Raw genomic sequence first — 13,856 nt, 5'->3', positions numbered from 1 at the left:
ATAGGGTTTGTGTAACAGCCATGGTTGTCCTGGAACTCACTGTGTAGACAAGGCCAGTCTTGAACTCAGAGACCCACCTGCCTCTGCCTCCCTAGTGCTGGGGTTAAAGGTGTGCACTATCATGCCGTGCTAATAATTTTTTTTTTAAAGCTAGTCAAGTGCAGTAGTGAGAAGGGGGTGGGGTGTTGAATAAAAAATGTAATTTGGAGCAGTCAATTGAGGTAACTCAGCACCTTCGGACAGCCTTCCTCGTGGACTTCCACCAGTCTATTTTCAGGGCGGGTGGCTTTGACTGTGGATTCAGTCTTCTTCTGTTCAAGAATTCATGTCATTTGTTGTCTTCACTGCTGCTTTAGGAAGTGGTTAGGTTATTAGGCTGTGTTCCCTCATGCCACATTCAATGCTGCCTCTGTTTTCTCCTGGCTTCTCATTAATTGTTGACAATGTAAGGTGAGACTGACCTGACCTCCACATCCCAGCTCCTGAAAAACCCAGTGTCACTGACTGACGAGGCATCCTCTCCTACTGTCTGTGGTGGGCTGGCATTTTGTTTTATTGATGCATCTCCTCTCCCATTACATTAATTCTAGTAACTTTTTCTTTTGAAAGGCTTTGAAACAGCAAATAACAGATTTACAGGAAGATTTGAAAAGAAAGGAGACAAAATGGTCAAGTGCGCATGGTCGCCTCAGAAGCCAGATAGAAATGCTAGTCAAAGAGAATACAGACCTCCGAGAAGAGATAAAGGTAATGGAAAGATTCCGACTGGATGCCTGGAAGAGAGCAGAAGCCATTGAGAGTAGCCCTAAGGCCTGCCAGCATATGACAGCTACAAAAAAGGATGACTCCATGGTAAGTGTGGGGGAGTTGGTTTTGCCAAATCACGGTGATTGGAAATGTTTGTACATTTAAACTCTAAAGCCAGGAAATGGAGTGCTGGATCCAAAGGGTAAGAAGTTGGTGTTTAACAAATCCAGGAGGACTGTCACAAGACTGAAAAGTCAGGAAGTGTTCAGGGGTGATAATTGCACAAGGTAAAAGCATTGCAGTTCCAACGTCAACTTTAATTGTCCAGGAAGGGAATTTTGGATGATGTGTAGTTTACCTCTTGTCTTAGTTACTTTGCTTTTGCTGTGACAAAACATCATGACCGAGGGAACTTATAAAAGCATTTATTTAATTTGGGGCTCATGGTTGCAGGGCTAAAAGTTCATGAATATCATGGAGGGGATCATGGCGGCAGGCAGGCATGGTGCTTGAAGAGTAGCTAAGAATTTACATCCTTATCTTCAAGCAAGAGGCAGAAAGAGTTCATTGGGAATGGTGTGGACTTTTGAAACCTCAAAGCCTTGCCTCCTCCAACAAGGCCACACTTCCTAATGCTTCCTGAACTGCCCCACCAACTGGGGACTAAGTATTCACATATATGAGCCAATGAGGACCATTCTTTTTTTTTTTTTTTTTTTTTTTTTGGTTTTTCGAGACAGGGTCTCTCTGTGTAGCTTTGCGCCTCTCCTGGAGCTCACTTGGTAGACCAGGCTGGCCTCGAACTCACAGAGATCCGCCTGCCTCTGCCTCCCGAGTGCTGGGATTAAAGGCGTGCGCCACCACCGCCCGGCCGAGGACCATTCTTATTCAGACCACCATGGTGTACAGGAATGGTGAGGTGGACATGACAGGGCTCCTAGCCATTGTGTAGAGGAAGTGCAGGTTGGAGATGACACCTCGATGCTTTCAGAATTTGTGCTTCATAAGGCACTGGTGGAGAAGAACTGGCTTAGTGATAAGGTGAGGAAGGTGACTGGCCAGAGAGTGAGGAGGGAGAAGGCTGTCATAGTGTCCAGAGCCAAGGGAAGGAAGAGTACCTTGAGATTCAGAGGGGCCTGCTGTGCCTGTGGAGGACTAAATTGGCCAGTTTATTCCCAAGCCCAGAATGGTGCAATATATTAAGAACCGTTTCCAGGAGGAGAGGAGGTCTCCAGGGGCCAGCCACCCAGCTACACAGCAAGCCACAGAGTAAGAAGTAAAGAGAGGGATATAGAAAGGTAAAAGCCCAGAGGCAAAAGATAGATGGGATAATTTGAGAAAAGCCAGCTAGAAACAAGCCAAGCTAAGGCCAGGCATTCATAAGTTTTGTTTTTTTTTTTGTTTTTGTTTTTGTTTTTTTAAAAAAGACCCTTTTCCCTGGAGTGCTGACGTGGGAAGAGTGAAGATATGGGCAGAGTATAATAGCCCCGTAGAGTTAGTTGTTGATAGTAGGTGAAATGATTGGGGTAGTGGCTGGTGTGTAAGGATTTTGATATTTTAGATAGGAAAAGGAGCATACCTGTCTGGCTCAATGAAGAAGACACTACCTAGGAAGGAGCAGTGAATAGTACAGGCAGCATCCTAAAACAGATAGGACTGGCCCTGGCCAGATGTAGTCTGTTGTGAGGCAAGCCCAGACTAGGCTGATGCATAATGGCAGCTGGTGGGAAGTCCCCTAAAGCTGTTTCTCAGGGAAACAGGAGCACACTCACCTGAGCTGAAAGGGTGGAAGAAGAGGCAGAAGGTAGATGTGGGGAAGTTGTCTGAGTAGAAATCAAAGGTCTTAGGGAGGTATTACTGGTCAAACTATAGTCATGTGGAACAAGGGAACCTTAGTTAAGAAGATGCCTCAATCAGATTGGCCTATAGGCAAGTTTACTTGATTAATGATTAATATGGGAGGGGCCAGCCTGCTGTAGGCCTGGCTACTCTTGGGCAGGTGGTCTTGGCTAGTATAAGCAAGCCAACTAAGCAAGCCATTAAGTGAAAGCTAGTAAGCAGTCTTCCTCCATGATCTCGGCCTCCGTTTCTCCTACCTTAAATTCTTCCTTAGCTTTTCTCAGTGATGAATGTGATTGGGACCCCCCCCCCCAGCTTCTGGCCATGGTCTTTACCACAACAACGGAAGGTGAACTAGGACAGCAGGAGGGCTGTTCTGAGGCTGCAGTGGGGGCCACATGTGGGGAGCCACATGGGGGGAGACGTGCATCTGAATGCTAACTGTTGGCCTTGGCTGCTGTTGAGCTCTTGATGTAGAGTTGGGCTGTTGAAAGGTGAATGCTACTGCACAGGGGAGGAGGATGGAGGTTTGCAGTGTGTGCGAGTGACTATTATGAACCGTAAATGTAAGCTGTATCAGATGTTGAAGGTGGAGGACACAGCAAACATGTATCGATCAACAGACTGTTAGGACCTGTGTGCTCTAGGCTGTGGACATTGACTGGGTGAGAGTTTAGAGCAATGATCTGGAAAGACAGGATACAATACCCTGGAAGAGGCATTTGCTTGTCCTCTACAGTACTTTATCATGGAAGCTTCCCAGTGGAGAGGAGATGAAGGAGGGGTGTGATAAAGCCCCAAATTGTCACTGCTCTGAATATCTCACTATGCTTTCTGTGTGGTCAAAGCAGTTCAAAGGAGCTGTAGAAATCATCGCCTCCTAGCCTTTAAATACTTTACCATTTTATGAAGCAACCCTGACTTTTTAAAGAGATACCTGGCCATCTATTTGGTGGAACACCCCAGTCTAAATCTTTGTGATTTATGCACCTGTTTATTGAAGGTATTGTTAGAATTGATGGTGGCAGCTTCTGGGATTATCCTAGCTGAGGCCAGACAGAGCTCAGATTGTTGGCGGGGTGAGCCTGACAATGCTGGTATTGGGGACAGATTTGGGAATGGGGGAGTGTCAGGCGGCCTCATCAACCAGTGGGGACAAGAGGGCAGCTTGTGAAAGAGGCTGTTCTGTGTCTTGAGTTGGGAGGTAGTGTGTGGTTCATTCCTACACAGCCACCAATTTACCTGGCCTACTGTGGTAAGTGAGAGTGCAGATGAACAGCTCTTAACTTTTTTTAAAATTTTACTTAGTGACATGAAATGTAGACTAACAATTGAAAAATTATCTCTCCTATTATAGAACTCATCTATTCAATTTCAAAAGAGTCATGTTTCTTCGGGAGCCCCAGTAGGAAAATATAAGAAAAAGTATCTGCCAGCACAAGGTAAGAGGCTGCATGGTCCTTTTATATTTCAGAACTTAGAGAATTTGAGCTGAGTGGTACTCAGGTGAGACTGGTGTAGAGCAGGTGGATGGGAGCAGCAGGAGGAGAGAGGATTATATCAAGGAGTTAAACACGAATGATCTTGAGTCTCTGCATCACCAGCATATAAGCTGCTGCCTTAGTTCCTCTGTTTCAAAAGGAGTTAGGAAACAAACTGGTAAAGGAAATGGATTCATTTATACTTTGGGCGAACTGTAATGGTTAAATTTTAGAGAAAAGACAAGACAAAGGCCAGGAAATATGCATGTATTCATTGAGCTGTGAGACGAGCTGTCAGAACTGAGTGCTCTTCCTGAGCACACTCTCTATTTGGAGCCTACACTTGTGTGTAGCCTTTCCCTACCCCATCATGAGTTTCCTAGAGAAACTTGAGCCCTGTGTGTAGGGGGTATATTGTTTTAGGGTCTCTGTATAGGTCTTATTCCTCAGATAATTTCTGATAGCATTCCATGCTTGTTTATTCTTTTAAACTACATGTGCCCTGGGCTGGAGAGATGGCTCAAAGGTTAAGAGCACTGGCTGTTCTTCCAGAGGTCCTGAGTTCAATTCCCAGCAACCATATGGTGGCTCACAATCATCTATAATAGGATCTGATGCCCTCTTCTGGCTTGCAGGTATACATGCAAAGCACTCATACATTAAAAAAAATACAAATAAAATTAGAAAAAGAAACACACACACACACACACACACACACACACACACACACACACACACACACACACAAAATGAAAAGAGAAAGAAAAAAACCTACATGTGCCCTTAAAATTGATAAATTTTGGCTGGGCGCCAGGGCGCACACCTTTAATCCCAGTACTTGGAAGGCAGTGGCAGGCGGATCTCTGTGAGTTCAAGGCCAGCCTGGTCTACAAAGCAAGATCCAGAATAGGCACCAAAAATACAGAGAAACCCTGTCTTGAAAAACCAAAATAAATAAATAAATAAATAATCGATAAAATTGTTTTACACTGTTTCATTCTGTAGTTGTTATAAGTTTGCCATGTGGATACTGGGAACTGAACCCAGGTCCTTTGCAAAATCAGCCAGTCCTCTTAACTGTGGGGCTGTCTCTCCAGCTTGAACGAATTCACTTGTCTTAGTGTGTGCTGCAACAATACCATGGACATTCTTCTCTGTATCTGGAATAGACACATGCATTTTCTAGACACATAGCTATCAATTACCCAGTTAGGCCAGCCCTTGCTATCTTTAATGCCACTAGAGTGTATCAAAACATGCTAGTACACTCTTACTAGATTGTGTTGTTTGGGAGCTGCACATGTGAACTGAGAAGACACGTAGGAGTCAGTTCTCTCCTTCCACGTGGGTCCTCTAGATTGAACTCAGGTGTCACTTCCGGCAGTGTGCATGCTCATCTGCTAACCCTCTCTAGCCCCGACTTTATACTCTCAACAGCTAGCAAAGTACTTGATTCCACACTTGCCCAATATTCAGTGCTGTCAGGTTTTAATTTTTGCTAACCAGGTTAAGTGTGTAACTCTTGTAATCGTTTTAATTTGCATTTCCCTGATTATTTAAATATATCGAACACTATTGCCTTTGCTGGTTAGCTATATGGATTTCCTCCCAGTTACAGGAAATTGAAACCAAGGCTTCATGTATATAGAAGGCAGGTGTATACTCAGCTCAGCCATCTCTTCAGCCATGGATTTCTTTGGAAAATAGCTTATTTAGAACTTTAACCATTCTGACCTACCTTTATCATAGATATCTTTTCTCAGCCTATTGCTTGTCAAACCCTTAAAAAAAAAAAAAGATGGGGTCTCACATAGCTTAGGTTAGCCCAGCTTGCCATGAAGCTAATGATCTCTTTTGATTAACCCAAATTGTTTTAATGTTGTTGGGCCTCTTTTCTCCTGCATGATGTCTGTTTTGTTAAAAGTATGTGTATGGATGTTCTGCCTGCCTGCATCTATGTATTCATGAAGAGGGCATTGGATCCCCTGGAACTAGAGTTACAGAATGTTGTTAGCTGCCATATGGGTGCTGGGAACTGAATCCGGGTCTTAACTGCTCAGCCACCTCTCTAGCCTCCTGTGTTCTAAGTTTTCCCTTACCAGGTTATGAACCACACCACCTGGGGAATCTGGCTGTTCTTGCACCTGAACTGCAATCCTAATTAGTCTTATTAAATAAAACCCGGAGTCAGATATCGAGGGTGAAAGCTGAAAGATCAGAGAAGCAGAGCAGCCAGCTACCTGAAACATCTTATCTCTACAAATCCTTACACTGAATGGGCCAGGTCCTGTCTCCACTTGCCTTATATGCCTGTCTCCATCTCCCCAGTGCTGGGATTAAAGGTGTGTGCCACCACGGCCTGGCCTCTATGGTTAACTAGTGGCTAGCTCTGCCCTCTGATCTCCAGGCAAGCTTTGTTTGTCAGAACACAAAGTATCACACACCATGCATCACTTGCTGTCTGTTTTCTTTTCTCCCTCTTATGTCATGTGTGTCTTGTACAGTACTGCAGATGATGATGAGCCTGCACCTAGAAATCTGTGCATGCTCCTGTCTCCTTGATCTGTCCAGCGGCAGGTAGTCAGAGGGTTCAATTTCATGTTAGATTATAACAGAGTTCAATTTGGTATGTAATGAGCTGGCAGGGCTCTGATTCTGGTTCTGCCTTATAGATCTGGTAATTTATCCCCTCAGCCTTGGTTTCATTGCTCACCTGTAAAAAGGGGGAATTATCTCCGCTCTGGTGGCGGTAAAGGTTAGAAATGATGTGACAGTTGTAGGTGTAAAATACAGTGTGCACACTTGCCCTGTGAAGTAAAGGATGCCGTTCTTTGTCCCATCCAAAGACAGCAAACACCCTGCTTGCACCAGAGCCCTGGCTACCACTGGCCCACTGGTGGCTTAGTCTCCTTTTATCTCTGTCTCGTCTGCCATCTTCCATATGCTAACCTTTCAGATGTTAGTGTTTTCTAAATCCATTACTGTGTGGAATGCCAATGCTGCCAGTTTGGGACCTCTAAGATCGGGGCTTTACCTGGTGTAATGGGCTGGAGAGATGGCTCAGTGATTGCGTACCTGTTGCTCTCAGAGGACTCTGTTCTGTTCCACATTGTGTCGCTCACAGCCGCCTGTAACTCCAGCTCCAGGAGATCCCATGCCTTCTTCCTGCTTCCTCTGGTACCTGAATGCCCGAGTGCATTATGTATATGCAGACAGATTCCCACATGCACATAAATAAGCGAAACAGCACCAGTATAGGGGACGCTGTGTCTGGTGTAGGTGTGTGTACCAGTGCTTTACCTGCTGAGCCATCTCACACTGGCCTCCAAAGGAAATTTTACTGGACCAATAAATTATTTCATTAAGTATTAAAACTAACTCTGACAATTACATTCTAACAGGGAATCCACCTCGAAGATCCAAGTCTGTGCCTCCTCGTGATTTAGGCAGCTCGGATAAAGGACAAGTAAATCTTTTTTATTATTGTTAAATATGTGAATGTACCGTATTCAGGATTGAAATGGATTTGTTGAGTTTCTAAATCAGGTATAAAGGAGGGGTTTTATTTAACACTGTAAATGTTATACAACAACAAATGCTGGACATAGAATCATGTAATTTTAGAATCTGGCCTTTAATTTAGTAGGTACAGTTGTAACTGCTTAAAATATCTTGTCTTCTAGGCTGCCTTGTCCAGAGAGCCTCGTGAACCAGTGAACTTCCCAGATCTTGAATATAAAAACCAAGAGGAAAAAGAGGAAGAAATTCAGGGAGAAATCAATCATCCTGATGGAAAGGTAAAACATATTCATTTAAAATAATGAATGTGTTGGTACTGGACAGATGGCCCAGTGGTTAACAACACTGGCTCTCTTCCAGAGAACCACAGGCTCAGTTCCCAGCACCCACATGGCAGCTCACAACTGTCTGTAACTACAGCTCCAGGGGATCTGATACTATCAGACAGACATGCAGGCAAAACATTGATCAATTCTCATAAAAATAAATCATAAAAAAAGAATATGGTACAATACAAATAGCCATGCATTAAACAGAGTCAGTACTCTGAAAAGAGAGCCACTTAACAGGAACCTGTTTTGAGAACTGCATTGTCACAGATTATATTATCATAGGAACCTCTTAGAATGTGCTTACACAGACCTAAATGAGATCATCTACCTCACTCAGGCCTGGGGCATGCCATGTCTATGTATGACTATATATTCGTGAGCACAGGTACGTATATGGTAGAGCTATTGTTCTGAGGGCCTAGGTGAACAAAGTGATACAATATGAGCGGAAGCACCGGAGACAGTGGTGATATAAACACATAGTATGGGGTTTGTGTAAACTCTTTCAGGTAAGGAGTATGCTCTAAAGTAAGAGCATAGTGCAGAAAGCACACAAACCAGCACATAACTGTTTTCTGTTACCAAGTAGTGTGAGCTTTACTCGGTTGTGTCGTACTTTTCTGTAACTGTCAGCATAGGCTTACACCATCACCACAAACATAAGTCACACGATGCTGAGTTGCATGATGGCAGCTAGGGTGAGGGGATAAGGATTTTTCTGTTTCACTATACTAATAGGGGAGAACATTATGCATGTAACCCACCAGTGATTGTAAATTCGAGATCCTAATTATTCTTAATAAAAACCTGGAGTCAGATATTGAGGGTGAAAGCTGGAAGATCAGACAAGCAGAGCAGCAGCCACCAGAGACTTCTTACCTCTAGGAAATCTCAGATTGAATAGGTACCCTATCTTTATGAATCCTCAGACTGAATGGCAATCCTGTCTCTACCCGAGTTATTCCTGTCTTCACCTCACTAGTGCTGCAATTAAAGGTGTGAGCCTCCCACATGCGCTGGGATTAAAGGTGTGAGCCTCCCACATGTGCTGGGGTTAAAGATGTGAGCCTCCCACATGTGCTGCGATTAAAGGTGTGAGCCTCCCACATGTGCTGCGATTAAAGGTGTGAGCCTCCCACATGTGCTGGGGTTAAAGGTGTGGGCCTCCCACATGTGCTGCGATTAAAGGTGTGGGCCTCCCACATGTGCTGCAATTAAAGGTGTGAGCCTCCCACATGTGCTGCGATTAAAGGTGTGAGCCTCCCACATGTGCTGCGATTAAAGGTGTGAGCCTCCCACATGTGCTGCGATTAAAGGTGTGAGCCTCCCACATGTGCTGCAGTTAAAGGTGTGGGCCTCCCACATGTGCTGGGATTAAAGGTGTGAGCCTCCCACATGTGCTGGGATTAAAGGTGTTAGCCTCCACATGTGCTGCAGTTAAAGGTGTGAGCCTCCCACATGTGCTGGGATTAAAGGTGTGAGCCTCCCACATGTGCTGCAATTAAAGGTGTGAGCCTCCCACATGTGCTGCAATTAAAGGTGTGAGCCACCACATGTGCTGCAGTTAAAGGTGTGAGCCACCACATGTGCTGCAATTAAAGGTGTGAGCTACCATGGCCGGCTCTGTTTCTTTTTTAGACTGTCTCGATCTCATGTAGCCCAGGGTGGCCTTGAACTCCCTGATCTTCCTGCTGCTTCCTCCCTGGGATTAAAGGTGTGTGCCACCACTGCCTGGCCTCTATGATTAACTAGTGGCTAGCCCTGCCCTCTGATCTCCAGGCAAACTTTGTCAGAACACAAACAAAATATACAATAGACTCTTCTGGTATGTGACTAGAGTTGATCTTGAAAGCTGTGGATGGTGCTTAGCTTCAGGACTGTGGGGCGTGAACATTTAGTGATATTCCAAAGGAGGAATCTCGTTCCTTTATCTTCATTCTTACATCACACAGAGGTAGAAGGTCTCCTGGACTTTCTCTTCTCTGGTCTTTGTAATACTGTTCTGGAGCCAGACCTGTTACCAGCCTGCACAACTTTGTTCTTGGCCTTATAGTTGTTTGTGTGGGCATGTGTGTGTCACAGAACAAATGGAGTCAGAGCACAACTTCCAGGAGTTGTTATTCTCCTCCCCACATATGGGTCCTGGGGATTGAACTGAGTTTCTCTGGCTTGGCAGCAAGTGCCTTTACACTGTAAGCATCTCTTTGGTTCATGTCTTGGCTTTACCAGTGTTACTAAGTGGAAAAAGTGGGTATGCTGATCAGAAGGAGTGAGAAGGACATAAATGATGTTTGTTCTGGGGAGGTGACCAAGGGACAGATCTGTTTTATATGCCCTAATCTTGTTCATTTTTAAATGAAATGATAAGGCCAAAGTTCAGGCTAGTCTTGAGGACTGAGGAGGGTAGTCAAGGGAAGTAGCTATATTTTGAGTCTCTTCTAGGGTACCAAGTTGATGAGGAGAAGTTTTGTTTTAGATGGATTCTGTTAAAATAAATGGCATATGAATAGCAACAACAAACTCAGAAAAGCATAACCCCTCATGAAATAAAGGTGTTCTCTACTTTTGATTTTAGAAAATGTTTTACTTTTTATTATGAAGAATTTGGATTTGTGTCAACAGTCAGGGAATTCCTCATATCTCTGTTGCATGGTCTCAGGAGGAAATCTTAGCGATAATTACCTTGTGTCTTTTTAGGTAGAAAAGGTTTATAAAAATGGGTGCCGAGTTATACTGTTTCCCAATGGAACTCGGAAAGAAGTGAGTGCAGGTGGGAAGAGCATCACCGTTACATTTTTTAATGGTGACGTGAAGCAGGTCTTGCCGGATGAGAGAGTGGTACGTATGCTCAGGGTGCTGCTTCTAGCTGCATCATCTCAGGAGAAGGGGCGACTTGACTACATGTCTTTGCAGGTCTACTACTATGCTGCTGCCCAGACCACACACACCACATACCCGGAAGGCCTTGAAGTCTTACATTTCTCAAGTGGACAAATAGGTACAAACTTACTTTGCCTACTCTGTTAAATTCTAACCTTCTTTTAAAAAATATATTGATAACAACCATTTTTAAAACAGAAAAGCATTTCCCAGATGGAAGAAAAGAAATCACATTTCCTGACCAAACCATTAAGAATTTATTTGCTGATGGTCAAGAAGAGAGCATCTTTCCAGATGGCACAATTGTCCGAGTGCAACGGTATGGTGCTGTTAAAACATCTGAAACATTTGGGGCTGGGGATCTGTCTCAGCAGAGAACACCACTTGCTGTGCAGTCAGGAAGATCTGCATGGGAACTTACCACCCTATGAAAGACATGGACACATGTTCCGGGAACCTTAGCATTGGAGATGGGGAAGGGGGAAAGACAGATGGGTTCTGAAAGCTCATTAGTCAGCAAGCCTGGCCCAAATAGCAAGCTTCCAGTTTAGTGAGACCTTGTCTTAAGGGACTAAAGCAGAGTCCTCCTTTTTCTCTGCATGCAAGGTACACGCACCCTCTAGACACAAAACAAAATATACCAGTGACTGGAACTTTCAGTGAGTTGGATGAGAAGTGAACACAGACAGTTTGAGAACAGGTGAGACACATGCTTGCATTGTGCAGTTTAGAAGCAATGTCAGCTTACAGGACTTAGAGGGAGTCTGCAGAGAACTCAGGAGAGGAAGAGAGAGGTAGTAATTTGTTTAGAAGTGTAGTGAACCCTGAAAACAGAATGAGGCACAGAGGGAAAGCTGCCCTTAACTGTGCAGTTGACCCAGCCACTGAATGGCTGTGTCCTGTTTAGCCTTTCCTATCTTGCTTGTATTTTTAATTTCTGAACCTCGCTGCCCATTCTATTACAGTTTACTCTCTTAACATATTTGATCCAAACCTTTCAAAGCCAACAGACTCTTCACTTGCCCTCTTGAATATTGTATTTCTGAAAGTTAGCTCTATGTGGTCTGCTTTTTTAAAGCAGAGTCTTGTAGCTTAGGCTGGCCTCGAACTTCTGATCTTCCTGACTCCACTTCCCACATGCTGAGATTATAGGTGTGCACTATAATCAACCTGATAAAATAGAGCTTCTTATTTTAATCGCAGCCCTGGTGAAGCTCTGCCACATCCGATTTTGAGTTTTCCACTCTTGACTTAGGATGTGAAAACATTTAACACACCAACCAATATGAAGCCTACAATACTAATGGGCCAAGAAAGCTAAAACTGACTCAGGTGGTACAGTGACTTCTTATAGTCATTGCAGTGTCCCCTTAGTGTAGAAATCTGATACACATGCAAATAAATAGTTTAAAAGAAATTATAAATCTACTATACACTGAGTAACATTAGAACAAATTTAACCTTTTTTTTTTACTCATTTTGTATAAGTAGAAAAATAAAAAGTATTTACCTATGCATCTAGCTTCAACATAGATTAATTCATAGCCAGTCTTGTTTTCAGAGGCAAATCCCAGGTATTATCTTAGTTAAGAGCAGTGGTTCTGAAAATGGAGCGTGCCACTGAATCACCTGGGTGGTAAAGTGCAGCTGTGCTGGGGAGGGGGTCCCCAGGAGAAACATCGACTCTTGGAGTGGATGTTTGTGTGCACAGGACCGTTCTGCTGGCAACACCTGCCCATCTATGTTTCGAATTCCTTGTTTCCAGGCTTCTATTGGTCATGGCACTTTGAACCTAAGCCTGGAAATTCATTGTGAATGTCACATCAACATGCCAAACATGTCTTTGTGTTAATTTTTTCATGTTTTGACAGTTTGTTTTGTTGTTCAAAGTACTTAGGTGGCCTTCAATTTAGTGAAAAAAAAAAAAAAAAAAAAAAAAAAGAGAAGCCATCCCAACCTTCCCCCAAGGAACCTGAAGAGCTAAATTTTAACACAATGACCAGCTTTGAGTTGGGCATGGTGGCATACACAAACCTTTAGTCCTAGAACTAAGGATGTAGGTGGATTGCAGGGCATTTGAGGACAGCCTGCTTTGCATAGTGAGCTGCAGACTAAGTAGGGCTACATAAAGAGACTCTGTCCAAAAAAAAAAAAGAAAGAAAGAAAATCTTTTTAGAGGCTGAACACATCTAAAATTTAAAAAAGCTAAACACTTCATAGTAAAAATATAAACAAATTCATTAAGAGGAACTTTCATGGTCACATGTAAAGGCTAATTTGGTAGCTGGAACTGAAATGAAATACTGCAGACAGAACTTGTAATTGTATTGGGAAGAGGACCAAGGAGTGTGTTTAGGAGGAGAAATAATTGCCAGAATCAAAAGGCCACATTTAGCTTGCCTTCCAGTTGTGTGTTTCTTTTCTTTTTACTCTCCCATAGTACTGAGGATTGAACAAAGGTCTCATGCACACCAGGCAAGTCTTTTTCCACTGAACTACCTCCAGCTCTCTGTCCTATTTCAGGGCAGTGAGGCAGGCTTTTGCCTCTGTAGCCCAGGCTGGTCTTGACCTCCCAGTCCTCCTACCCTCAGCCTCCTGAGGGCTGGTATTACAGTCGTGTACCCACCACCATGCCTAGTTCTGTTGATCGAGTTTTTAAGAAATATTCTGGTTTAAATTTTACAGTGATGGCAACAAAATCATAGAGTTTAACAATGGCCAAAGAGAGCTCCATACTGCCCAGTTCAAGAGACGAGAATATCCAGACGGGACTGTTAAAACTGTCTATGCAAATGGTCATCAAGAGACAAAGTACACATCTGGCCGAGTTAGAGTGAAGGACAAAGATGGTAATGTTCTAATGGACACAGAATTGTAAAGATCTTCGTGGGATTAATCATGAACTAACACTAAGTGGTTTTTCTGTTCAGAGTATGTACGTTTCTTGTGTGTTCAGTTGTTTAATTTATATAGTGTGTGTGTGTGTGTGTGTGTGTGTGTGTGTCTAAATGTAAAAGATTATGTTTGACTTTTAAAATTAAAGTTTTACAACACAGTT

General features: G+C 43.5%; 1 protein-coding gene across 2 annotated transcripts in view; it reads left to right on the top strand.

The window, feature by feature from the left end:
• The window catches only part of Cpap (centrosome assembly and centriole elongation protein), a 43,588-nt gene extending 29,732 nt beyond the window's left edge, over positions 1–13,856 (top strand). For both annotated transcript variants that reach the window (XM_006993461.4, XM_042284922.2), the window contains 8 exons: positions 610–852; positions 3,944–4,028; positions 7,469–7,533; positions 7,751–7,864; positions 10,616–10,756; positions 10,832–10,916; positions 10,997–11,117; positions 13,484–13,856. In XM_006993461.4, coding sequence (XP_006993523.2) covers positions 610–852; positions 3,944–4,028; positions 7,469–7,533; positions 7,751–7,864; positions 10,616–10,756; positions 10,832–10,916; positions 10,997–11,117; positions 13,484–13,676 — 1,047 coding nt within the window. In that variant the 3' untranslated portion in view covers positions 13,677–13,856. The remainder of the gene's footprint in view (positions 1–609; positions 853–3,943; positions 4,029–7,468; positions 7,534–7,750; positions 7,865–10,615; positions 10,757–10,831; positions 10,917–10,996; positions 11,118–13,483) is intronic.

Source organism: Peromyscus maniculatus, chromosome 9 (assembly GCF_049852395.1).
Source record: "Peromyscus maniculatus bairdii isolate BWxNUB_F1_BW_parent chromosome 9, HU_Pman_BW_mat_3.1, whole genome shotgun sequence".
NCBI lineage: Eukaryota > Metazoa > Chordata > Mammalia > Rodentia > Cricetidae > Peromyscus > Peromyscus maniculatus.
Note: the sequence above shows the minus strand (reverse complement) of the source record. Positions and strands in the feature narration are given on the sequence as shown.